We start from the raw sequence: 25,187 nt of genomic DNA on the forward strand, positions 1-25,187 counted from the left end.
AGTTTAGATTATCACAAATCAAAACCCCCCAATTGCATAACGTATAGCATAAAAATCTAAACTAAATCTTCCTCGTGGGATCGATCCCTTGCTTGCTCTATACTATCTTGTGTGATTTAAGTGTAAGGGTAATTAATTTGTGCGACCGCGACATCGCAACAGGACCCCATATGAATTTTAAGGTATAGTCATAATTTATTAGAAGTAATTTTAGCCAGCTTTTCACATGAAAAGCTGGTCAGAAGACAATACACAAACAATCAAAATTAGACAAACTTGTGGTGCTTAAGATCATTGAAAAAATTAGACAACATTTTCCTCATCTTACAAACACAATAGTATAACCATTGCTTTATATATTTTGATTCGCTTTGTTTTTCTTCACTAAAGACTCAAGATCCCTAAAAGCCATCACTCTTTCAAAACCAAATAGCTAGAACGCAAAAGATTTTTTTCACCGTACCCCCAAAATTTGTAAAAGCCACAAGAAGATCACTAAGCTATTACACTATGTTTCTTGTCAGATCCCTAAAACCCATCATTGTGCCAAATTGCTAAGACATCAAAACTTGTTTTTCTTCATATTTGCCTCCAGCTCCCGAAAAGCCATTATAGAGCCAAATAAAAAGCTGTCACTTTCCTTTATTCTTCACCATGGCCAATAGATCTCTAAGGCTAAGCTCTCCTTAGAGATCTAGTTTCCTTTTGTCCAGATCAATAGACCCAACTATTTTTGGTACCAAAAACTCGCTCACTCTAGTTCTAATCACCATCCCACACCCACCTTCATGTAAGCGACTAATCTGGTAATCTTTTTTTTTTTCTAGTTCTAATCACCATCCCACACCCACCGTCATGCAAGCGACTAATCTGGTAATCTTTTTTTTTATTATTTTTACATATCATTAAAAGTAACTGCTCTGTCTGAATGAATTTAGTTATGTGATTCTAGATCAGTAATGTAGGATCTTGTATTTTTTTTTTCCATCTGGTTGCTTATTTGTTCAATGATTACCTCGGGCATTTGACAGGCTTGATGCCTTTTAACGCCTTTCGCCTTTAACAACATTGCAAGAAACATTGTTATTTTTTAGGATTGATGGAGGTTTTAAGGGCATATTTAAGTTTTTCTAGTTGCATAACCTCTCATATAGGTGTTTATCTTCTTTTTTTTATAGCCTGCATTCAACTTTTATACGATTCTAAAGAATAACAAGCAGGCAATGAGGTAAAATGAAGTATGTGTATATTTTTCTTTGCACTTTGCATTTCTAAGACATCTTGAATTTTTGGGCATACACCGGTAGTTATATGGAATTTTGTTTAAGCGAGTCTTGAGGTGTTGAATTGAGAATTTGCTTCTAGTAAGTTTTGTTTATTATTTATCACCATGTTATATCAATCAACATTCCAAATTGTAAAGCTAATAAGAGTTTTCTTTAAAACTTAAATTATAGTTCAAAACACTTATTTGTTAATTACAAAACTATCAAAAAAGAAATTATAGGTTAGCCAAAACTGTTGTGTACCTTTATGATTGATTTTATTTCGAGTAAATTCCCCCTCCCTGTCCTTTGTACTTTTCTCTACTTATTTGTCATAGATCAAAAGTTTTATAGTTAGAAAAGTATAAAAGAAACAAAAATATAGGGTTACCAAGTGATATGAGACCACCCACTGTTGTGTAAATAACTTTCCTTGTTTTTGCATTTATTTTTTATACTTGTTGTGCTTTCTGCATAACTCTAATATTTGCTGAAGATTTGTTGTTTAATGATTAACATGGATTTTTACTTCTAAATTGGTTACCCTTGAAAGTTGTATTTGGTTTGCTAAGACTTGAAAATTTATTTATTCCATGATATTAGATATCAACTTCCTCTACTTGTAGCTCGTGCTAGTTTTTGTTAAAGCTCTATATATGCTTCAATACAATTGATAAAGCTATACACATTGATGATAATGATCATCCATTTCTAACAACTTCAAATATTACTTAGTAATTTGCAATTTTGTCTAGTTGGAGTACATATCATCTACAATGCTGTTATTCTACCAAAATGTTATTAGTAGCAATGGTTTTGTGTATTAATTTACTTGGCTCAACTATGTTGTTTACAATAAAATTTGTGCTTGTTTTGTCATATAACCAAGCAGTTTGTACTCAATTTTTGAATGATAAGATTTCATTGTTCATGTAGTTCTTTTTAGAGGCTATGTTTTTTTATTGTTGATTCATGAATTGTAGTTTATTGATTATAGTAGTTATGAATTTAAATATGTGGTTATATCTTATGTAATATGAATATGCGAATAGGTATTTGAAGCAATTGCATTGCTGGTAGCATTATCACATTTTTTAAATTGCAATTTTGATGAAATTCCTATACATATAACATTTTGCTAGAAAACAATATTCAATAGAAAGTTTTGAAATCCTAGATAAAGCATCTAGGAGTAAAGAGATGTTGTATATATTTTGTGATATTTGTATTGTCGTTGTTGAGAAAGGAATGAGGCCAAGCACTCATTTCAATAAGGCTGAATGAAAATTTGTTATGGTTATCTTCAAAGAGAAAATTGGTTATGCTTTTACTAAAACTCAACTAAAAAACAAATGGGATGGTGCGAAAAAAAAAGTGGAGGATTTGGAAAAAATTGATTTCTAAAACAGGAGTAGGATGGAATAGTGAACTTGGAACTATTAATGCTAGTGATGAGTGGTGGAAGAAAAAAACTCAAGTTAGTTATTGATACCCTTGTTTCCTAGATTTTTCTTTGTCTTGTCCTATTTCTTAAACTATTTAGCACATTTTATATGGTTTATGCATGTGATCTTTGATATTTCTTCCATATAGAAAGTCAAAGGTCCAAAAATTTTAGACATGTTATGATTGAACCATCACTTTGCAATAAGTTTAATAAAATATTTAGCAATATTGTGGCAACTGGACACTATGCTTGGACTCCATCTTCCAAATCTTTATTTGATGATGATACTGTGAATTAAAGCACTTAGGATGTTCATGTTAATAAAGAAGAAAATCTAGAGGAAGAAAGTGGTGATTCCGATGAGGATGTCATTTCTAATTATACAGGTGATGTTTGCAATTTAGTTGCTAGAGTTAATATAGGAAATAGCAGTACCACAAATAATAGTGGAAAGAGAAAGGCAAAAGAGTAATGTGGTGGGCAAAGTACATAGAAAACAAAAAAACCTCATGGAGTTGGAGCTCAAATGCTTTCATGTTAGGATCAATTAATTGATCATGTTTCAATAAAGAATGATAGTAGGGATAAGATAGGGTGTAGCATTAGTGAGGTGATGATAGAGATCGATTCCATACTCGATATTACTTTCGGTAATGACTTATATTGCTTTGCTACAGAGTACTTGTCTAAGAGGAATAAAAGAGAAATATGGGCATCAATAGAAGATCTTGATAGGAAGTACTAATGGTTGCAAAAAAATGAACCAAAAAAGTCAAAAGCACTAAATGAAGGTTAGTATTGCTTTAATGATGCTTTCAGTTTTTGTTCTTTCCTAAAAAATGATGTTGTGGTTAATTAAAATTACTTACTGTCAATTGCTTATACAACTGCATGTTATGAGAGTTTTGTCGTGCTTCCAAATGATATACAGGTTTAAAATAATAGGATATACTTCTAAGGCTGATGTATTGAAGTATGAAGAGTAGTGTTGATTTCGGTAGAGAACCACCTTTCTTAATTATATTTGCGGATTGCTAATCTAACTTATTTTCAATTTAATGGAATATTGGTAACACTTGTTGTGTTGTTTGTTATTATGTTTGAGGATAATTATTACAAATGTTAATTGTGTATGTTTGAGGATAATTATTACAAATGTTCTTAATTATGTTTATGGATTGCCAATATAACATGTTTTACATGTAATGAAATATTGGTAAACTTCCTATGTTTTCTGGTGTGATGTTGATATTAAATTATTATGAATGTTGATTGTGAATTGCTTGAGTTTTCTTGATAGTAATTATATAAGGCTATAAGTTGAAAGTATATTGGGTATATATAATTGAAAAGCAAGTCATACTACATAAAAACATCATAATAAAGACACTGACATAGTGTATATAGTGTAGGAAAAGTAGAAAAAAATAAAAAGAGAATATATGTCAGGTATATTGTATGAGAATTCTGTTAACTTATTATAATTTTGTATAGTAAACTTGTGAGTGTATTGTTGTTAGTTTTTTATCCCATAATACTTGTAGCTCCCTATATAATGTATGTTGTAACTTGAATATGAAACATAACTTTAAACATTACAACAAGAAACACTTTCAGTCTTGGGAGCTTCCACAAAAAAATCACCTATAGTTGTAAGCTACTCTTATTTTAATTAAATTTTTTCATAAATTAATTATTTTTACAACTCTGATACGGTAAGGTGTATTTTTTTTTAATCAACAACCCTTGTGTAATATTTACTAAATATTCAAATGATGTCTTAGATGTGTTTATTTGGAAAGTTTCACCTTTTAAACATTTATGTTTCTTTTGCCAAGAATTTGGCAATTAATTCATCTTGGTATTGTGCAATTAATTTTTCCAAGCTACTTCCTTCCTGGTATTGTGTAGTTAAGTTTTCTAGTTTGCTCCCCTCTTCATTTCTTCATATGTTTGTACTTGATTATTACACTTTAGTAAAGCAGAATTTCAAAAAAAAATTGCTACTTGTGTTATAACAAATAATCAAACACTCTCACTGTATTTTTCAATTCATAACAAGCATATGCCATAATATTACAATAATAAAAATTTTTGAATTGTTATTAATTGATATATACAAATTATCATGTTAGTTATTTATGATACAAATTGGTAAGAAGACATATGTTTGTAATTGAATTTGTGTAGATAAATATAGCAGATGAATGAGTTGATGTTATATTTGGTGTTAACTATAACGACAATTATGATACCGTTCTGTATCATGTAATTGATAATATTAATTATCATGGTAGTGGTACCGATGGTAGTGGTAGAGTTGCCAACGATGATAGTAGTGGTGGTATTGGTGGAGTTAATGATGGTGGGGATGATGGGGATGATTCGAACAAAACGGATGATGATGGTGATAATGATGATGATACTGATGAAAACAAAAATAAAAATTATTCTGATGATGAGGATGAATTGTTTTAGCTACGAGAAAATGATCATATAAAGTTCTTGCTATGCATCGCTGGTGCTTTACACATGTATTATGCTACTTATATGCATAAGAAACCTTGTATGGTTTCATATAACAGTGGGATGAGATGGTTGAATTAAGTTGTACAAGAACACCAGAAACGGTGTGTTAACATGTTTAAGATGGATGTAACGATGTTACAAACCCTTTGTTATGACTTGGAAACACAGTGTGGGCTGAAAATATAAAAAAAAATGTGTTATTGAGAAGGTGACAAAGTTTTTATACATAATTGCATTAGGTGCAACCAATAGACAAGTCCAAGAAAGATTTAAACATTCTAGTGAAACTATAAGTCAAAATTTTAATGAGATGTTGAAAACAATTTATTTACTTGTTGTGGATATAATTAAACCAAAGAACTCTGAATTTTTAAACACTCCATGGGAAATTGCTATGAATCCAAGATTTATGTCTCATTTTAAGGTGAGCTAAATGATGTTTATAGCAACGAATGACAAAAAAAAATTATTGAAGATTTTATTAGTTGTTATTTATGATCTGTTGGTTAATGTTTTGTTTCGTCATATTTTATAGAATTGCATTAGTGCAATAGATGGCACATATGTTCGTGCTTCTGTTTCTTAGAAAAATCAAATATCATTTATCAGTAGAAAAGGTGTGCCAACATAGAATGTAATGGCCGCGTGTAGTTTTGATATGCAATTCACGTTTGTTTGGGGAGAATAAGAAGGTAACACTTATGATACTCTTATTTTTCTAGAGGTTATTGACAATCTAAATATAAAATTTTCAAAATATCCTGAAGGTAAATATATTAAAATAATTAATTATTAATTAAATTTAAAATATGTGTATTGTATATTTTCTATTATTAAATTAATTATAATTTTTTTACTTGTTATTAGAAAAATATTATTTAATTAATGATGGGTACCCAAATGAGTATGGATGTTATTAGAAAAATATTATTTAATTAATGCTGGGTATCTCAGTCCATATAAAAGTGAGAGATATCAATTCTAAGCATTTCAGCGTCAAAGGCAATCAACCAGTCGAGAAGAACGATTCAAACATGAATACTTATCATTTTGTAATGTCATTGAACGTGTATTTGGAGTGTGGAAACAAAGGTTAATAATTTTACAAAACATACCAACATATCCATACAAATCACAAGTGTAGATTGTAGTGGTATCATCAATGACACTACATATCTGTATTAGAAAGAAGTCACAAGAAGATAATATATTTACAGCATATAATCACAATCCTAATTTTAATTCTAATGATATTTTAGCTGATGTTTTTTCATGTTAAAACCAAGACAATCAAAGGTCTTCTCAAAAGAAATATATCCATGATAGAATAACAAATACTTTAGTGAGATAATTGAAGAATAACAATATTGTAACACTGTTATTTCTTCTATGCATGAAAAAAATGTTCACAAATATTACTAACAACTTGAAAATTAACACCCATCCTTATTAATAATTTTATTAATAAAAATACTTTCAAAAGCAAACGCATATCAATTGCTTATTAGAAAATAATTTTTTCAATTATAATTTTAACCAAATATTTTTTTTTATATACACAATAAAAAAAAAACAAAAATTAATTTTTAAAAAAATATTTTTTACCACCAGCAAACACAAAAACCACCACTTTCCCGGTCACACTTGACAGAATGCACTAGGGGAACGTGGTGATGTTAGAGATGGTCTAGCATTGCATGCTTTAACAATTTCCAGGGTGGCTCTTCTATTGGCAGGCAGAGTTCTGCTGGTCCTGGTACCAAGGCATCCATATTAATGGTTTTCTAGGTGTCTTGCAACTTTGGATATCATGTCTTGTTATGTAACTAAAACAGGAATTTTGCAGATCATATGTTTGCTCGATATTCTATTTTCAAGGGCAAAGTTGTGCTCTCTGTTGAACCTGTTCTTCTGACTTTCTACAAACAGAGCGATATTCTATTTGCATAACTTTCTGTTGCTTCTATACTTCTGTCCACCTCAAACAGAGTTGCTCATCTTTCTTCTTTCTTAACAGTCTGGGAATCTTAGAGTTGACTGACATGGTTCCATGATGTTGACTCTCTTACTTGCTACAGGTGAGCGTAAGTATAACTATGAAATGTGACAGGAAAAGTTTTCTTGATTTTTTCATCACTACTATCTTGCTCTATTTATCAATCATGCCCAGGCCATGTAATTTTTTCACTACAGGACTTGATCACTCCATTCATCTTTTCTTTCTTTAAATTTACATTATATAAATCAAGCAAGGAATATTATGAAGGGATTTTACCTACATTGATGATATTGTGAAGGGTTGTTTGGGTTCGTTGGATGTTGCTGGGAAGAGTACCAGGAGTGGAGGGAAGAAGAAAGGGTCGGCACAATTGAGGGTTTTCAACTTGGGGAATACATCTCTTGTGCTAGTTACTGATCTTGTTAGTGTTTTGGAACGGCTTTTGAAGGTTAAGGCTAAAAGGAATGTTATAAAGTTGCCACGCAACGGGGATGTTCCATATATACACGCACACGCAAATATTAGTTATGCTCAGAAGAAATTTGGATATGAACCTACCACGGATCTGCAGACACGGTTGAAGAACTTCGTGCAGTGGTACCTCAGTACTATGGAGACAGGAAGTTTGTTGGGCGAAAGCTTCAACTTAGTTTTTTTCATCTCCTTCCTTACAGCATACTAACTTACAATAGCGTCAGCTGAATATGTGCCAAGCTTGCATGCCATGACAGCTGAAGAACTACGCCTTATCAAATATAAACTACCATCTTATGGGTCAAAAGGAAGACCACCTGCAATCAAATTTAGGTCATCTGGAAGGGTATAGGTCGTCTATCAGGCCAGGATTCTATTCTTTCAAAATACTTGATAGGTATGGTGCCGTCAAAACCTTCTGTCAAAATCACCCTAATATCTGAAATGTAAAGCTTCATTCCCTCTGAAATCAAACATAATTGCAAACACAGAACAAGGAATCAGTTATCACCCATGCCTGTCCGCCATTGTACTAAGTTTTTACTCAACATGTATAAATATTTTATCTAACTTGATATCCAGTTGAAAAGATCAACAGTGTTGATGTTTATACCTTCAAGTGCTTTTCTGACATCAAGAAATATCAAAACATTAACATCCCGTCTCATACCTGAAAGATGAAAAGTCAAATATATCATACAAAGCCATCAACAATCTTAAAAAGTATGCTAAGTGATTTATCAATTAGATAGCCTTGCTTCATTGAACATGAGCTAATCAAGGTTCAGATTTGAGAAACAATTGCAAAAGGCACCAACAAAAGATACTCCCAAGTAGCAACTAAAGCACTCCCTCCCTTCTTCCATTACTGGCTTTCTTTCAAATTAGGGCTACAAAAAGGTGTTCTTGTAAACATTGGAGCACTTAAGTAAAATATAATGAAATGACCTGCCATTTGTTACCACGGGCAATTTTTCTTTTTAGTCATGTAGATGCTGGCCAGTAAAATTCAGATCCATAAAATTTTGGTGAAGAATTGCTATTTTGGGAAGAGTTCATACTAAACAGATAGGCAGACTCTATTGTCCCCCACCCCACAACCTATGGAAAAAAAACTTGCGCTCTACATTTTGACTCTTCCTTCAAATCTTAAAAGACAATGATCGCATGATATCTCTAGAACATGAAGCCATGAATGTCAAAAGAACAACTTTAAAGCAAGTTTCCTTATGTATCTTACCACCAATCACTTCAACATCTGTTGGCAAACCACTGGAGAAGTGAACATGCAATCTTTGCATTCTCTTTAAACCAGATTCCAAAATTGAGTCTAGATTCTTCTTATAGGTCCCATGTACACACACTGCATTAGGAAAGGAGGTAATAAACCAAATAATAACCTAAAAAAGCGGGAAAATAGAAAAGTCATATTTGAGAGGATGGAAATATAGCATAGTAGTAACTTTTACCTGTAATTTCCTCGGGCAAAAGAATTGCTTTTAACAGACTTTCAGATTCAACTGTCTGCACATGCATAAGAAACCCGTTCAGACTAAACTAACGCACATCCTTCTTCTTTTGAGAAAACATCATAATGAATGACACAACACCCTAGCATACAGAGAACTGAGACAAATTGTTTTAACATAAATTCAAGTGGTACAAGGAAAAATAGTGAGACCTGTGTAGTTCTGTAACAAACAGTTTTATGGTCACAAGTATGAGGAACATATATGTCAAAGTTAACAAAGCATAAAATTTGTAAGTAAACATAAATTTCATAAACAGCATAAAATCTTCTCATTTTCTGTTTCTTTAATCCTAAAGTGAATATTACAAATACATCCAAGGTTCTAAATTGAAGGATTAAAATTTTCATCCAAATTGATTTTCAAACATTTTCCAGATAAGTTAAGCTAATTATTTTGCTTCGCTACTAGTGCCCTAAGCAATCAATAAAGGCATAAATATATCAAGAATTATCAAACATGTTGGGGCAGCAAAAGCATGAGAACAATTTTGTTGTGTTATTATTGCAAAATCTCACTCTTAAGACACAGTTGAATGTCCAAGTTTTACTCGTAATCACAAAGATAACCTACTGGGATGAATAAATTGTTGTTTCACAGTAAATATCTATCACCATTATCGAGTGGCCTTGGTTAGCACGTACCAGAAGCTCTCCACCTTCTTCCAGGAGGCTAAGTCTCTGCTTATTATCTTTTCTAACAGCCTGAATTTGCAATAACAAAAGATGTTATCTCTAGGCAGCTTATTCAAAAACAAAAATAAATAAAGGTATAGAACTATATTGTGCGGAGTGATGACAAATTTAAATAATATGAGCTACAGGTGTTGGGTAAGTTTTACAGAGAAGCCAAACCTTCTGTTATAAATTTAGCAATTGTAAAAATCATATTTCATTAACAGCCAGATAAGAATCTGGTGAAATAGAATATAAATACATGTATCTTTTATCCATCATAACTGTTCTTACCTCGTACATAGACATACAGCAGCCATCAATATTATGGGAGTAAGAAAGTAAATAAACATGCCCTCAAACATCACAACTTACTATTTAATGGTGCTTTTATGGTTGGAAAATTTGTATTCCAAAAGAAGTATGGTAAGAAACCAAGTCTAAAAAGGGAAATAAAGTTATAAGATCATGTCCTACGAATTTACAAACATCCTTGGCCATCATTCGTCAATCTCTGTCAGACACTCTTTGAAACATCAAAGCAAGTAAGTTTTCTATCAATGCATGAAAAAAATGATACAATACACGTAACGCAAGCTATATGCTCCCTCATCCCACATTGTTTTCCTAGAGAAATCAATGCTCAATCAACTAGTACTAAGAAAATCATTTGCTAACAGGAACAAAGATGCAAATGCATGTAAAGAAAAGTATTTACTAAACCAACCTCTTTAACATCATCATCAGTATGTAATCTTAACGGAACATTAGCAAATGTTTTCATATAGAGCTTTAGTAAATCCTCAACTTTGACAAACCCATCACATCGCATATTCAAGTTCAACTCTGAAGCCTTATGACGCAAGATCCACGTCCTGAAAATGTTCAATTATGTACTTGAAAATCTAAAATGTTAAGAAAGATTTCAAAATATAATTTTTATTATTCTTTAAAATATTAAAAAAAATCTCAAGATATAATTTATATTATTTTTTAATATATTTTTTTCAACATGACACTTGTACACTTGTTCATGTTAACACTAATTTATACTTAATTTTATTAATTATAATGGCATAATGAGATTCAAAACCATTACCGGTTGGTTAAAAAACAATATAAGCCCAAAAGCTGAAGTTATCACCTAGATATCATTTATATTATTACGTGACAAATTAGACACAGAATCAACAAAATTGTTTCACATAATTCATAATATGCTTCCACTAAAAATTAATAATCTCTACAAAAATTCAAAACATAAAGACAAAAAAAAGTGTAATCTTCAAGGTTGTGCTCACAGAAATCTGCCAAGGGCATCAATTTTATCTTTACTAGATCCCCCTCTACCGCGGCCTCGGCCTCTAGACCCTTCTCTATCGTTTTGCATCTCCAAGCCTCTTCCTCTGCCACCCATGCCCAATTTTGTATTTCAGAAGAAAATCAAACAAAACCAAGTGACAAGGGGAAATTATATCAGATGAGCAGAATAAGAAACGTACCCTCTATTGGAATGAGAAAAGGAAGAGCTCATGTTGTTGCTTGTATTGTTTTTTATGGAAGCAGCAAAAGCAAAGGGAGGAGACCGCTTATGGAAAGGAGAGGAGGTTGCAAGATAGATACGACAGCAGCCTAGAATTCGAACACTGCTTGCAAAAAGCTCACATATCATATGGAACTCTGGAACGTAACTACAGTGCAGAACTAAGGGCTAGGAGCCCGTACCCTGCAAAAATTTAAAATTCCCCAGAAATAAACCAGTAGGGGTTAGTGGCTGGAATGAGGGATTGTAGGACAGGGGAGCGGAGCGAAATGAGATTTTCCAAATTGTCCACGTATCATGAAACTCGCTTCTCCTTTCTTGGTTTAATGAATTTTTTCGGACAAAATTACCCATAAACTTTTCATCTTGTTACAAATATATCCTCTATATATTCTCATCTTGTTACAAACTTTTCATCTTGAACCTTATGCCCTAGCTTCTTTTTTTTTCTGGGCAGCGATTCCATTTCATTCTTCATTTCTATCTCTCACAAATATATCCTCTATATATTCTCATCTCATTGAACCTTATGCCCTAGCTTTTCTTTTTTTCTGGGCAGCAATTCCATTTCATTCTTCATTTCTATCTCCCCTGTGGAAATTGCAATCAAGTTCGTTACTTTTTGGTGATTTGAGGTACTTTATTTCTTGAGCCACGTTTTATTTAATATGTAAATGAACTTTTCTTCTTTTATTTACGAATTTTTTTTCATTTTGATTGGAAATATGAAAAGGGAGGTGGGTTTAATTTCAGATGTACATTAGTGTAAGTTTATATTATCTCTCTTTAAAAAAAAAAAAAAATTGTGGTGGCAGGTCAAGAAAGCTCTTGGTTCGAACTGGGCAGTGTTTTCTTTTGAATGGCTTTATTCTCTTATGAAGGTAACACTAACTCTTTCTCTCTGTATATATAATGTTTTTGATGGAATCTAGATCATTTATAGGCTGTAATGTTATCCGGGTATTGGTTAATTTTAGAGAAAATTTGAAGAATTTGAGAAAGTATGCAAAACCCACATTGTATTGGTTTATTGGATTAAGAAAGACCAAAAACAGTTCATCATTAGTTATTTGATGATATGAATATTTGAGTCTTCATTGCCCTGCAGCGTAATAGGTTTGAAGGGAATCTTGATTCTGGGGTTGTTGATATGAATGCTTACATTATTGAATTACAAGGAACTCACAAGGTATACTTCCTTGCTATTCTCTTACTTGCTATTAGATAAGAATAGAGGTGGTTTAGTGGAGGCTTTGTTTCTGAAAATTCCAGTGGTGGTAATTCAAAGAGAAGTGCTTGTGGTGGGAGTTTTTAGTTCATAAGTTATGCTTGGTTTGCATCAAACAGGAACGATGCATTTTTATTTTAGTTTTTATACTTATAATATATCTTCTGTTTGTTCTTGATCAATTCATTTCAGTGATTGTTTATTCCTTTATATAGGACTTGGTTAATGAGTAATCTTGAAATTTGTAGAGTTAAGATTTGTGATAATAGAAGCAATAAAAGAAATAGATCGTCCTGTGTAAAAAAAAAAATAAAGCAATGAAGAAAATCTGTAACTTAAGGCCTGCAAACAAAAACCTTTGATTAATGCGTGAAAAATTATTTATAGTGGTTTAGCTCCATCGTTCATCTAGTTTTTACATGTTTTTATAACCTCTTTCTCTCTTTGCAATTCCAAATAGTATATCAATTAACAAACCCAGGTTCTAAAAAGCAAAACAAAACCATTTGTCTCTCCAAGGATATAGCTAAGTTTGTTCATAATCCCTGTGCATAAAAAAAATTGTTTTCAATGTTTTGTTTCCCTTCATGTTTCATAAGCAAAGTCAGGCCTGTATTTTTATGAAAATATGCAATATGAGTTGAAGAAAACTGTATTCTCAATGTTAAGTCATGATAAATTTTTAATGCAAAGCTGGTAGTTTTTAGTTCTTCATTTAGTAGCTTTGGTTCTAGTTTTTAAAGAAAAAAACAGTAGCATGAAATGAAATACAGGTTTTCTTTGTTCTCTTCATCTAATGGTAGTATAATTCTTTTTGTCCCAAGCTTACAGTCTGTTGTTAAGAAAAGAGAAAAAAGCAGTTCATCATGCTCCTGATTCATAAATGAGGAAAGGAAAGTGTGTCCAGTAGCTCGTTAGTTTTTTCTGGTAATAGATTCATCCCTAAGTTATCACTTCCCTATTTGTTAAGTCTACAACGTGGACATATCTTACTGATGTTATCATGCAAAGTTATTCCTCGTTTGCAAGTTGTAAATTTGCAGTCCAGTTTTCTCGAGAAAAAGAAGCAATAAAGCAATTTTGAGTCTGCAAAGCATGAAATGAAAATGCACCTAGTTTTATTAGTTCACATTTTGTTTATATGATCTTGACATCTCTCACATTTTATTCTCTGATGATCCTCTCTCTCCCCCACAACACATTTTTAATGTTCATTATTAAATAGTTTCATCTTCACTTCATAATTTGCAAGTTTTGGAGGACAAAGCTTGCCATTAATGCTCCAAGTGTTCAGCAGGCTCCGGTGGGGAACAGTAATCCTCTAAAACTTGTGGTTACTGTCCTGTATACGTGCCCAGTTAAAGCCCTCATCTCCAAATTTCATATGCCCTAAAATTACAAACCCTGAAAAAACTCAGAAACCTCTTCTCTTCCCTTTCTGCCTTGTTATTAATAATAATCTCATAAAAACCAAGGAGGAAGATGAAAAACAACATGATGGACATGTGGAAAATCGTCCACATCCCTGACAAACCACCGATCCCTCCTAACAAGCAACCCACTGGTGAGTTATCAAAACCAAACACACACTCCCATATGATTACTCTGCTTTTTTCAATTTTTAATAAATATATTTATCTTGGTTTATTGCACAGTGAATGTGTTCGCATCAGTTATTGATCCAAAGCATGCTAATACCCTTATAAGGTCGCTCACATTTACTAAGAATTTTTTATTTATTTGGGACTTTATGAAATTGTATTAATATGAAAAAAATAAATTAAAATTGTGTAGGCGTTTAAATCAGATAGCTCCTTTTGAAAATCTATGCCATGTCAAGCGGATTCGAAAGAAGCATCTTGAAGGAGGTACTCATTGTTGTTGTTGTTATCACAACTGTTTTACTGATTTTTTTTGTGTTGGTTTTAAGTGAACTGCAGCAAATGAAAGCATGTTTCTTTTTTAAATTGGTTTTCATTTTTTTTTTATTTTTGTTCCTAGTCAAGGAGAACAGAATGATCAAGCTTGATTTAAATTTTCACCTATGAAAGTATGAGCTCTGGTTGTCCTCCTCTTTTTTCAAGAGATTGATATTAAATAATAAGTGGCACCATTTGAAGAATGATTTTGGGAACCATACCATCTGTGCATGCCACTTTTTCTCCATTGTACTTGGGATATATATATATATTGATACATTGATGATGCAGTAGTCAAAGAGTGCTCGTTGTTACAGGAAAAACTCAGCTTTCAGTAATTTTATGTCTTGCCTCTGAGGATAACAGTCTGTTGAACAGCTTGCCACAAGATGTACAAGAGTTGAGCAATTCCTACCAGTTGAGTCCTTTTGTTACAAAAGTGGGTTGTTATTCTTTTTCCCCCCCTAATAAGATGCATATATTCATTACTAATTGCATTTAAGAACGGTCAAGACTAGTGAATTATGAACTAAACTTTAATCAATTCCAGGTTTGCAAATATGCCGCGAAATCCAAAGAAGAGTGGGAAGAACAATGCAAGCTATGGCCAACCTCATACCATCCACCTACCTAGTAAGTTCTAAATTATGCTTCTGTATTGTTTCTCATATGTTTTTTTCCTCTATTTTTCTTCATTATATTGTAAATACTAAGTTAGTTTTAAGAGTGAAGAGTACAACTGTTAAGGGACATTTTTCCCTTCTGATCTTTCATATCAAAAAGAAACAAAACTTTGGAATCCCAACAACTGCTTTGCTTCTTTGACTGAAGAGTTGAGAACCCCATTGCTGTGGCTGGTGCCACCTACAGGCATTGTTGTTGCAATCAGGGTTGTCATAATATGATCCTTGACAACTTCTATGTGTAGACCGTTTAGATGGGTTCATGTATAATGTGCTATATCAACTGGTAGGTCATTCTAGTAGAAAAGCCTGCACTGAAATTTTTCTTTTCTTAATTTTTACCTCCACCAGATTGTCTTATTCTCTTCATTAACTTTGTATCTAAAATAACTTTATTTTGAGAAATTTTATTTACATTTGAAACGCAGAATATTAGTTTGACAAATGGCTCAAGCTCCTAGTAAAAGCTTAGCCCCTTTAACTTTATCTCTTTTTCTCTGATTATTATTCATTATTCTTTCATTTATAGAACTAATTACTCTCTATTAAAAAAAAAATCATCTACTTATTATACACTTTATGTTAAGTTTCTTTCCTTCAATACACCTTTTGATTTTCAAGCTTGATTACTTCTGTTTTATGCATGCATCTATCATTTGTCTTGTCTATTTCTGAATTCACCTCATGTCAATTTCTATACATAAATCTTAGAGGTTGTCCTATAGTTATCCTCCAGTTCAATACTCATTGATCTTAAGTAGGATCCTGACTTTCACAACCTTGCTGAGCTGTTGTGCGTTCACTCAAGAGTTTGAGTTAATACGAGCAGGTATATTTAGCATGTCAAAAGTTTAGGATTCCATATTTTGGAGGCATGAACTAAAAATGTTAGAAAACTGTGTAATTGAAACAAAATCCCTGAGTTTGAGCTATCAACACTTTATTTATGCATCAATCATGTTTTTGCTATGTCTTGAGGAGCTTATTGTTATACTCATGTCTCATAGTTTGTCAGTTATTGACATTGTGAAAAATCCACAAGAGCGATGTTGTATTATACTTAAGAGCAAATGAAAAGGTTGACATAATTGTTTGCACTTTGTTTTCTCACTGTTGATGATAAATTCAATATTTGTGAAGAAAAGAGCTGAGGGCTATGATCAAGGGAGAAAGGAAATATGAATTTTGAACTCCATGGTAGATATCTGCAGCACCACACTAACCAGTCTCTAGTTAAAGAAAGTTTTATTGAGAAAGAAGCAAAAACACATAAACTCCCTCCAAACTGTTGCATAACAACTATCCCTTACCAAAAAAAGAGGTTCAAAAGTAATTTTTTCAATTAAAAAAATGCCCTTTTATTTAGCTGTACTCTTTATCTAAATTCCTAATTTGAATTTGCTGTGTTCTGTTCTTCTAATTTCAGCAATATTGATGGGATTACTGGATTCAGTGAAGAGGATTCATTGTCAGTTTTCAGCTTCATGAAAGTTGCTATTGAGTTGGCAAAATCTGGTGATGGTTTGGTAATTATGTAATTTCTTCTATAAACTAAACTTATTTCTGTAAAGGGATGCAATGATAGGGTAGTCTACTAACCTTACAAAGCTTCTACTTGGATGCTGTAAATTTTTAATTGGCAACTTTCTTTTCTTTTTTTTTTTTTTTTTTTTTTTTTTTTTTTTTTTTTTTTTTTTTTTTTTTTTTTTTTTTTTTTTTTTTTTTTTTTGCCTGGTGCTGTTGTTTTCAAGTCTCAACTACGCTGTGAACTTGCAATATGTGACATAAACTAAACTAGTTGCCATTTAATCTGAATGTTGTAACTTTTGACTTCATTTGCTCTCAGAGATACTAGAGTGTTGTTCACTCACACCTGATTCAGAACATAGCAATTGCATTTATAATAAAACATACATTTATGCTGAATCTTTGTATATTGTGTCTGAACTTGCCTCTTGTTCTTGTTTCTGCAGATTGTCAATGCAGCAGTTATAGTAGATCCTGCAGTTCAGCAGATCATTACAAATGGACGTGATCAAATCTTCTCATGGCATGCTCCCACGAACAAGACTTGCATCAGAAATGACTGCATTGAACAGTCCACGACCCTTATTTCTCATCAGTCTAATGGAGCAGCAAGTCTTATAACAGAAGTGCTTCCAAATGCTTCGCCTGGTGAACCTGAAAGTTTGTCTTATGTGGTGTCTTGTTTAAGCCCCTGGAAGTGGTCTGAACAGGGATCACATACAGCTAATTCTTGTTATTGGCACCCTTTACGACATGCTGCTGTTGTTGCCATTGAATCTTCTGCTGACAGGGACAGACACCTGTTCCCTGGTTTAGGAGATGCTGAAGAGAAATCCTTTGAAACTTCACAATCTTCTTATGTTGGTTCCCCTGTGAAAAGACAAAAGACGAGTGTTGCAAATGTGAGTTGTTTCTGTGCCCTGTTTTCGGACAGTCTTATAAAATAGTGCTTTTGACAGGTACCTTTTACCTAATTATTTGACTTGATGGGAATGGTTGGTGGACAGCATCTTATTCTTAGCCAATGCTAAAAATAATAACGACTTCCCCTTGTTTAGTGACTACATTTTCTCAAGGTGATTGGTTGAAATGGATCTCAGCTTCATGTTATTCTATTTCAGGTCGAGAAGAAGGAAGCAGATCCTCCAGACATGCCTTCAAATTCTGTACCAGAGAGACCTTATCTGTGCACTGGTTATGACATCTATCTTGTGTGGGAGCCATGTATAATGTAAGTTTGTCATGCCAATAATCCTTTTTCTTTTATTAGTTTCTCCCTGATTTCCCTCTTATGTTACTGTAATTTTTCAAAAAGTCTTCTCCAACTTCAATGATTATGCTGTCAGTAAAGAATTGAGTGCAGTAACTGTCTTGACTTTCTTTTCTTTTCTTTTTTCGTTTTTATTGTTTCTATCTGGTTTTTTCAATATTCCTTCTACTAATTATCGACCATTTTTACCTTTTAAGGTGTGCAATGGCACTTGTTCATCAAAGAATTAGACGAATATTTTATGCTTTCCCCAATCCAAATACTGGTGCATTGGGAAGTGTTCACAGACTACAAGGAGAAAAAAGCTTAAACCATCATTATGCTGTATTCAGAATCTGTGTGCCTGAAGAAGTTCTTGATATAGCTGGAAACAGCAAGAGCTGCTGATGTCAACTGAAGTGCCAACCACTGTTAGCTAACAAGATTGGTCCAGATCATGATAGAATTTAATTGAGCATTTTTTTTCAAGGAATAGGTTAACTTTTGCACCTGATATTTACCAAGAAGATGAATGCATGATTTTTCCCTTAGCAAATGCAGAAGTTCCTTACAGAGCTTTGGACTGCAGATATGTGCTCCTGAGTTCTCAAAACCAATATGTATTATGGCTTCATTTGAAGGTGCTGATGATTGATTCACAGATCGTTGGCCTTCATGGATTATGTACATTTTATTCAAACACTTCACGTGTGTTAACTATACAGTTTCTATTCAAAGCTGCTACTTTCAGAAAGTATTTCGTGTTTTTCTGCTACCATTTGTGGTGGATTAAAGAATTGGAGGGTGCTACCCCAGAAACAAAAAGAAATTATGAAACGGGCACTCTGCCTGCTAGTCAACAACATAAGATGTTTGTGAGTGTTTGATTAAGCAGAATTATTAGCCTTCATCTTTCAATTTTTGGGTTAGAAAAGGGAGCGAAGGTGCTAACCTTAGTTTTAAACCGGATTATAAGAGTTCCCGTGATGCAAATGACGGCAGGCTCCGAAAGCATTGTAGATAATGTAGTATTTGTTGAGTCCATTATTTGCAAGGTATGCAACCAATAATTTCGAAAAAACAAGAATGGGTTGCGTCTTGCTTCAAAGGAAAAAAGGATTCCTAAAGAAAAACATTTTTTTCCTTTTTTCATAAAAAAAATCAATAAATTTATCCCTTGCGTGCTCTATAAGAGTGGATTATATCTTTTCAATAAGCAAAAATATTACTCTCTCACAGGAGACATTTTTGCAGAGGCGGGCTAAACCTGACCTATCCAACAGCAAATGGATGTCTTGACCATGGGGAGGAGTTGGTGAATAACACAAAGATCCTCAGAAAAAGCCATGAAATCTGCATTACCGTTAGCGTATCAGCACATGAATGATATTCCAAGTCTACCATATCTTTCTATCCAACGCAAGTCAAGAATATGAACAGTCAAGCCAAGAGAAACTTGAAAAGATTTCATTTGATTTGACAAAAAAAAAAAATTGAATCTTTCTTCGAATTCATTTATATAACGAAATTCTTGCATGACTTCAGCCAGAATCTGAAACAGCTACAGCGCAGTACTACCAGCTCGACAACTCACTATTTCACTTGACAGCTCAAGTATCACTAGTTCAATTCCATCAGGCACGAAACCTTCTGGGCTGATCACAACCTTGCTGTATTCTTTTTCTTATCAGAACCCACCTTGTTCCTCAACTTTGCCAACAGAATTCAACAAGGAGTGAAACAACATTATCAAATTAGGACCGGATTGACTCTTAATTAGCATGCATCGTAGACTCGGTCAAATTTGATTTCCACTACATTGAGGCAGAGATGAGCGCCTGTTGAAGGTTCAAGTAGTTTTGACCAAAATGTAAAATACAATACCAGCAATTTTGTGAATGTGATTAGTGACATTATGTAAACACACAAAAAAATCACGTGTATAAAGTAAGATATCGGCGTACACAATCACCTCCTCCAACCAATTAAAACAGCAGAGAAATTTTTTATGAAAAAAGCTACAATTTCATGCAGTTTCAGCAACTCCAGAAATTTCCTATTTGGATGAAGGAACTATAAAGATTGGCTGACCAATGTTTGAGCAACTTTAATGAGGGCATTTTACTTGATGCTGCAGTGACAAGCCACCCAAAAGTACAAGGAATGGCTAGAGAAAATGTTCTGATCAAAATTAAAAAAAGACACTTTGATATCCATTAGAATTAAATTATTCTCTGTATACAGTCCATTATTGCTGCTAATAAAACCTATGTTCTCAAAATACTTTTAAATCCAAAGGGATACACATACTTTCAACACCATATATACCATATTCACCATGTTAAATTCAATTGGTGGAAATCTCGAATCCTATTTTCGACAGGAAAATTTGCTAAAAGAAAGGTTAGGAAAACACCAAGCAATTGCACTCTTATGAATGATTTTGAGATTAATTTATAGCAAAGAAAGAATGCGGAAAGACCATCATCTGTACAAAAGAGAAATTATGGCAATCATCATTCACATATGGAGAGTCAACTAAGAAAATATATAAGAAAGAGCATATAAGGATGGAATACAGATTTTAAGATTACATCACAACTCATAATCCATAATGTATAATTATAAACAAAACAATAACACAAGCCACAGTAGACAAATGACAAGCATGTGCATATACATTCCAGGTATGATGCTGTACACAGAATTTAATAAACTTATGTGATTCCACAGTGTAATTTCCAGCACATACCTCCACTATTTAATATCAGCTCATAATATCTGATGTGTTGCATTCATCCATGTGAACCACTCCAAACAAACTGGTCCTTTTACTTTTAACTATAGGTGAATTTCTTTTTCAAATTTGAGATCAATGAGTACACCCGAAACCACCACAGATTGACAGCCAAATTACAAATAGAATCAAACAAATGGCCACATCAATAGCTAGAACAATCCTTACTTGGCGCCACCACTTCTTTCGAATACTTTGAGAGCTTGTTCTAATCCTCATTGAACCCAAATCCTTTTGTAGCGATATTGAAGAACCTACTCCACCTTGATTATTGGAATCCAAAGTAGCTGAATCAAGCTTAGCCCCTCTATCAGTAGATTTTCTATGCTCTTCTAACTCAATATCTCTTATTGAAATAACATGATCCTTTGACTTCCTTTTGTCTTGCTTGTTTGATTTACCTAACAAAGGGGCTTTGGTAGAACTGACAACTTCAATTTGTCCATTTGCATTAACAGGTGATGGAGAGAGGCCTAAGTTATCAGATGAGGAACTCTCACCAGCCCAGCCATTGCCAGAGACATGCTCTAATGAACTTATCAAGCGATGAATAACAGGCACTAGTTGTTCTTGTATATTTATTGAGTTCATACCAGAAAAACTTCCTCTAGAACCCCTTCTAGCTACCTTCTTGAATTCATCTCTTACATGCTCTAAAAATCGAAGGACACCTGGGTTTCCAAGACCCTCGTCAACAATCGTAAAATAAACAAAACCATCTTCTATAAAAAATCCAAAAGTTTTTTTAGCAATCGTCTCAAAATACCACTTGTGATATGAGGGAGGCCTTTCCAGGCACCGTGCTGCCACATTCTCAATCTCAATGTCTGCCCCACTATACACATACAAGGTGCGATTACCCTTTGCTACACAGCAGTAATGGACAGTATTGTGCATTGAACTCATTGAAATGATACCTACCAAAAACTAGTCTAAAAAAGTCCTTATCTTGAATAAATTCTTTTGAGCTTCCCAAAAAAAAAAGACACAAACTATCTATTTCTTTCTCCAACTAGTTTCATCTTTAACAAGCACCTGGTTTTGACCACACAGAAGGCAGTCCAAACTCAGAATTTTCAAGCATCTAAAGAAAAGCAATTTGGAAAAAGACAATCTTCGTATATTCCTCAACCAAGTGGGCAAGCTCCAAACAAAACACAAGAAATTAGTAGACAACAACGTCAGGGTACCCAACAAATACCAACACAATTATTCAACAAAGTATCCAAAATCAAGAAAGACGTCCTCGTGCCTCTCTTCAAACCATCAAAACCAGCAAACAAGCTACCCCCAGTTAGAGGAGTCCTGCAATTAAGTCAACAATCATATTATCACAAGATTTAGCACACACCCAATAACATAAATGAACCCAAATTTCATTTAAGCCAACCCCGTATCAACTAACAGTTAAAACTAAACAGATTACATATACATAAAATTTGACCCAAATCCAACAAAAAAATTTCAAGTAAAAACATCCAGCCCAAAAAAGTTGAAAACTTTATCTAACCATCATTCACTAAAATCAAGCTCTTCTACTTCCCAGTAAATCAAAAGATGAAAAAAGATCAACCCCATGCGAATCATAACAGCTAGAATTACATTAATGACAAAATCGTTAGAAACCAAATAGATCATATGATAAAGAGTTTGTGGATAACATCGTTTACCTGTAAAATTCCAAGCGGTAGGAAAGACAACCTGCGCAGAGACGAAAGAGGTTTGGTTCGGAAGGTGGATTGAAGAAAACACAGAGAGTTATAAAGAAAGGATTCTTTTGACTGCAGCGCTGTTGGCTTGACAGTTTGACTCGATCACTTTGCCCTCTTTCTATAACTGTACTTCAATTATCCGTTTAACTTCATCTCTTTGTCCTTGTTTGTCATTATTGTTATCACCATTTTTATGTTATTTTTAATGTCAAGAATACTTTTAAAATTATTAAAAAAAAATGTATATCCTAGTCAAACTATTATATTTTAATAGCAATATCATACCCTCAAAGAATTGAAAATTCTATAAAAATTATATCATTATTTTCGTCATAATTTTAAGACCCAGATCCTAGTCAAACTATTATATTTTAATAGTAATATCATACCCTTAAAAAATTGAAAATTCTGTAAAAATTATATCATTGTTTTGTCATAATTTTAAAACCGGCCTAATTCAAGGCATAAATTTTAAATTTTAACTAGATCACTAGATTAGTCGGGTCAAATTTTTTTAAAAAAAATTAAAACAACATCATTTTAACAAAAAAAAAATTAATGGATTTGCAACTAGGTTTTCACTGAATCTTATCAGATCAACCTATCAAAATTTCAAGAATAGCTTTTACAAAAAAAAAAATAGGAGTTAAATGTGTGAAAAAAAAAATGAAATAAATTCAATTACTAAAAGAGGATTTAAAAAGATGAAAAGAAGTGCAACTTAAATTGTAAAACGGCGGGAAATATGCTAAAGTACAATTAAAAAATAATGAAACTATAAATACCTTATTCTCTCTTCCATATGGCCGAGTGCACCAAGACAAGAAAGAGGGGGGAGATTTTAGATTTTCCTCTACCAAAATTGAGAGAAAAACAGCAAAATTAGTAGGGTCATACAAACTTTAGACTTCTAAGTAGAGAGAACATTCATTGACAAAGGAATTAAAAAGAAAACAAGAGAAGAAATTATGAGAAAAAGACAAGGAGATGATCGGCTGCAAGCAAGGAGGGAAGAGCTAAAAATCTTCAACCAAATTTGAGTTGAAATCCAAATTTCCTCCAAATAAAGGGCCCTAAACCTAATTATAAAAATAAATTTAAAATTTGATTAGGAATTAGGTATCAATTTCAAAATTTAAAAATTAGACTTATTGAGTGAAATTTAGGAGAATTGCATAATTTGTTAGAATTAGGTTAATTAAAGTGTTATAAGTTGCCTTAAATATGAAATCATGTAAGAATACTAAAAAAAAATCAATGATCAAGGGATATAAGTGATTGACCATATAAGGGTTGAATGAGAGGAAAATAAATTTTGAATTTTGCTTGATAAAGCTTTGTGATATGCTGTTATGACATCAACAATGAGTAAATTAAACAAACAAATGCAAATGCATGGAAAGGAAAAGGGGACCTTGTCCCATTAGGATAAGTGTTGATTAAGACCAAATTGAAGAGAGGGATGAAGAGTTTTAAGATACTATATGTTAATGATGCATAAATTAGGTGTGGTTAAAAGTTCATTAACAAAGAAAAGCATGATAACTTAGTAGTAAGGAACTTCATTAGTTTAATGCATGTGTTACATGAAGAGAAAATAAAAGTATTAACCTTATGTATAGCCTGTCATATCTTAGAAGGAGTTGCAAAATATAAAAATAGTTATCTTGAGAGAATAAAGAAAAATGAAGATAATTGAAAGTTCATCTAAAAACCATTAATGAAATTGAAGGTTGGTCTCCCTAATTCCAAAGAGGATTTAAGCATAAATATGATGAGATTCAAGGAAGGTTTCATATAGGAGTTATAGCCAGGAATATTAGTTTTTCAACAAATTTAACCTTGATATGTGGCAGGCTCACTTTTTATTTTCATTAAAACTATTGTAAAAATTTATAATATAAAAAATAATATTTTTTTTCAAATTTATAATTATTATTAATAATATTAATTATAATAAAAATAATAATATTTATAACACAAATAATATTATTTTTTATATGGAATTTATAATTATAATAAAAATAATTATATTTATAGCATAAATAATTTATATTACGAATTTCAAGGATGATTACAACACATAATAATATTTTTTTTATATCAATACTTTGAGTTATAGTAAAAATAATAATATTTATAATACAAATAATACTATTTTTTATCTGAACACTTTGAATTATAAGAGAAAAAAATATTTATAACATACAATATTATATTAACACATGCGATTAGGCATGAACGCACCCAGACCTAACTTGGATATGGGAGTGGTTGTGTGCCCGAACCCCAAGTTGGGCATGGACACGTTCAAACCCAACATGGTTTGGGCGTGAACAACTTGGGTGTGGGTATCAACAAGTTCAGACCCAACTTGAGTTGGGTATGGTTGCGTTCAACCCCACTTGAAAATGGGCATGAATGTGTTCAGGCCCAACTTCAGATTGGCCGCGAACACGCACAGATTTTTAATTATAATAAAAATAAAAATAATTATAACACAAATAATATTATTTCTAATATTAATACTCTTAATCATAATAAAATAATAACAACACTTTTTTTAATATTAATAATTTTAATCATAATAAATATAAAAATCATTATAACAA

General features: G+C 32.5%; 3 protein-coding genes and 1 long non-coding RNA gene across 15 annotated transcripts; 2 read left to right on the forward strand and 2 right to left on the reverse strand.

Annotated features, from left to right (window-relative positions):
* Positions 1-7,864: 7,864 nt before the first annotated feature.
* Positions 7,865-20,146, reverse strand: LOC105112035 (tRNA 2'-phosphotransferase 1-like). 3 transcript variants are annotated; one of them, XM_011007593.1, is made up of 9 exons: positions 20,141-20,146; positions 11,420-11,566; positions 11,219-11,323; positions 10,645-10,792; positions 9,858-9,947; positions 9,184-9,238; positions 8,955-9,077; positions 8,328-8,384; positions 7,865-8,177 (listed from the first exon to the last, which is right to left on the reverse strand). In XM_011007593.1, the coding sequence occupies exons 2-9, from the start codon at positions 11,449-11,451 to the stop codon at positions 8,044-8,046; spliced, it is 744 nt and encodes a 247-aa protein (XP_011005895.1). In that variant the 5' UTR covers positions 11,452-11,566; positions 20,141-20,146; the 3' UTR covers positions 7,865-8,043. The 3 variants fall into 3 exon arrangements, with proteins under 3 accessions (XP_011005895.1, XP_011005893.1, XP_011005894.1); XM_011007591.1 differs by lacking the exon at positions 20,141-20,146 and having other exon boundaries at positions 11,420-11,764; XM_011007592.1 differs by lacking the exon at positions 20,141-20,146 and having other exon boundaries at positions 9,888-9,947; positions 11,420-11,763.
* LOC105112034 (uncharacterized) lies at positions 9,884-10,358 on the forward strand. The gene is made up of 2 exons (XR_839695.1): positions 9,884-9,914; positions 10,013-10,358. It is a non-coding gene; the product is annotated as an uncharacterized LOC105112034 (long non-coding RNA).
* EMB2820 (Cytidine/deoxycytidylate deaminase family protein) lies at positions 11,781-18,954 on the forward strand. Of its 9 annotated transcripts, none has more exons than XM_011007584.1 (14): positions 11,781-11,835; positions 11,954-12,095; positions 12,276-12,341; positions 12,569-12,649; positions 13,513-13,615; positions 13,941-14,252; positions 14,344-14,395; positions 14,483-14,556; positions 14,925-15,046; positions 15,158-15,240; positions 16,717-16,816; positions 17,264-17,719; positions 17,939-18,048; positions 18,285-18,954. In XM_011007584.1, the coding sequence occupies exons 6-14, from the start codon at positions 14,171-14,173 to the stop codon at positions 18,472-18,474; spliced, it is 1,269 nt and encodes a 422-aa protein (XP_011005886.1). In that variant the 5' UTR covers positions 11,781-11,835; positions 11,954-12,095; positions 12,276-12,341; positions 12,569-12,649; positions 13,513-13,615; positions 13,941-14,170; the 3' UTR covers positions 18,475-18,954. The 9 variants fall into 9 exon arrangements, with proteins under 9 accessions (XP_011005886.1, XP_011005887.1, XP_011005884.1 ...); XM_011007585.1 differs by having other exon boundaries at positions 13,986-14,252; XM_011007582.1 differs by having other exon boundaries at positions 13,513-14,252.
* A 439-nt stretch (positions 20,147-20,585) lies between the features above and the next one.
* Positions 20,586-22,733, reverse strand: LOC105112036 (probable VAMP-like protein At1g33475). 2 transcript variants are annotated; one of them, XM_011007596.1, is made up of 2 exons: positions 22,565-22,733; positions 20,586-22,168 (listed from the first exon to the last, which is right to left on the reverse strand). In XM_011007596.1, the coding sequence occupies exon 2, from the start codon at positions 21,767-21,769 to the stop codon at positions 20,939-20,941; it is 831 nt and encodes a 276-aa protein (XP_011005898.1). In that variant the 5' UTR covers positions 21,770-22,168; positions 22,565-22,733; the 3' UTR covers positions 20,586-20,938. The 2 variants fall into 2 exon arrangements, with proteins under 2 accessions (XP_011005898.1, XP_011005897.1); XM_011007595.1 differs by having other exon boundaries at positions 22,534-22,733.
* Positions 22,734-25,187: the final 2,454 nt, after the last annotated feature.

Source organism: Populus euphratica, unplaced genomic scaffold (genome assembly GCF_000495115.2).
Source record: "Populus euphratica unplaced genomic scaffold, PopEup_1.0 scaffold343.1, whole genome shotgun sequence".
NCBI classification, from domain to species: Eukaryota; Viridiplantae; Streptophyta; class Magnoliopsida; order Malpighiales; family Salicaceae; genus Populus; species Populus euphratica.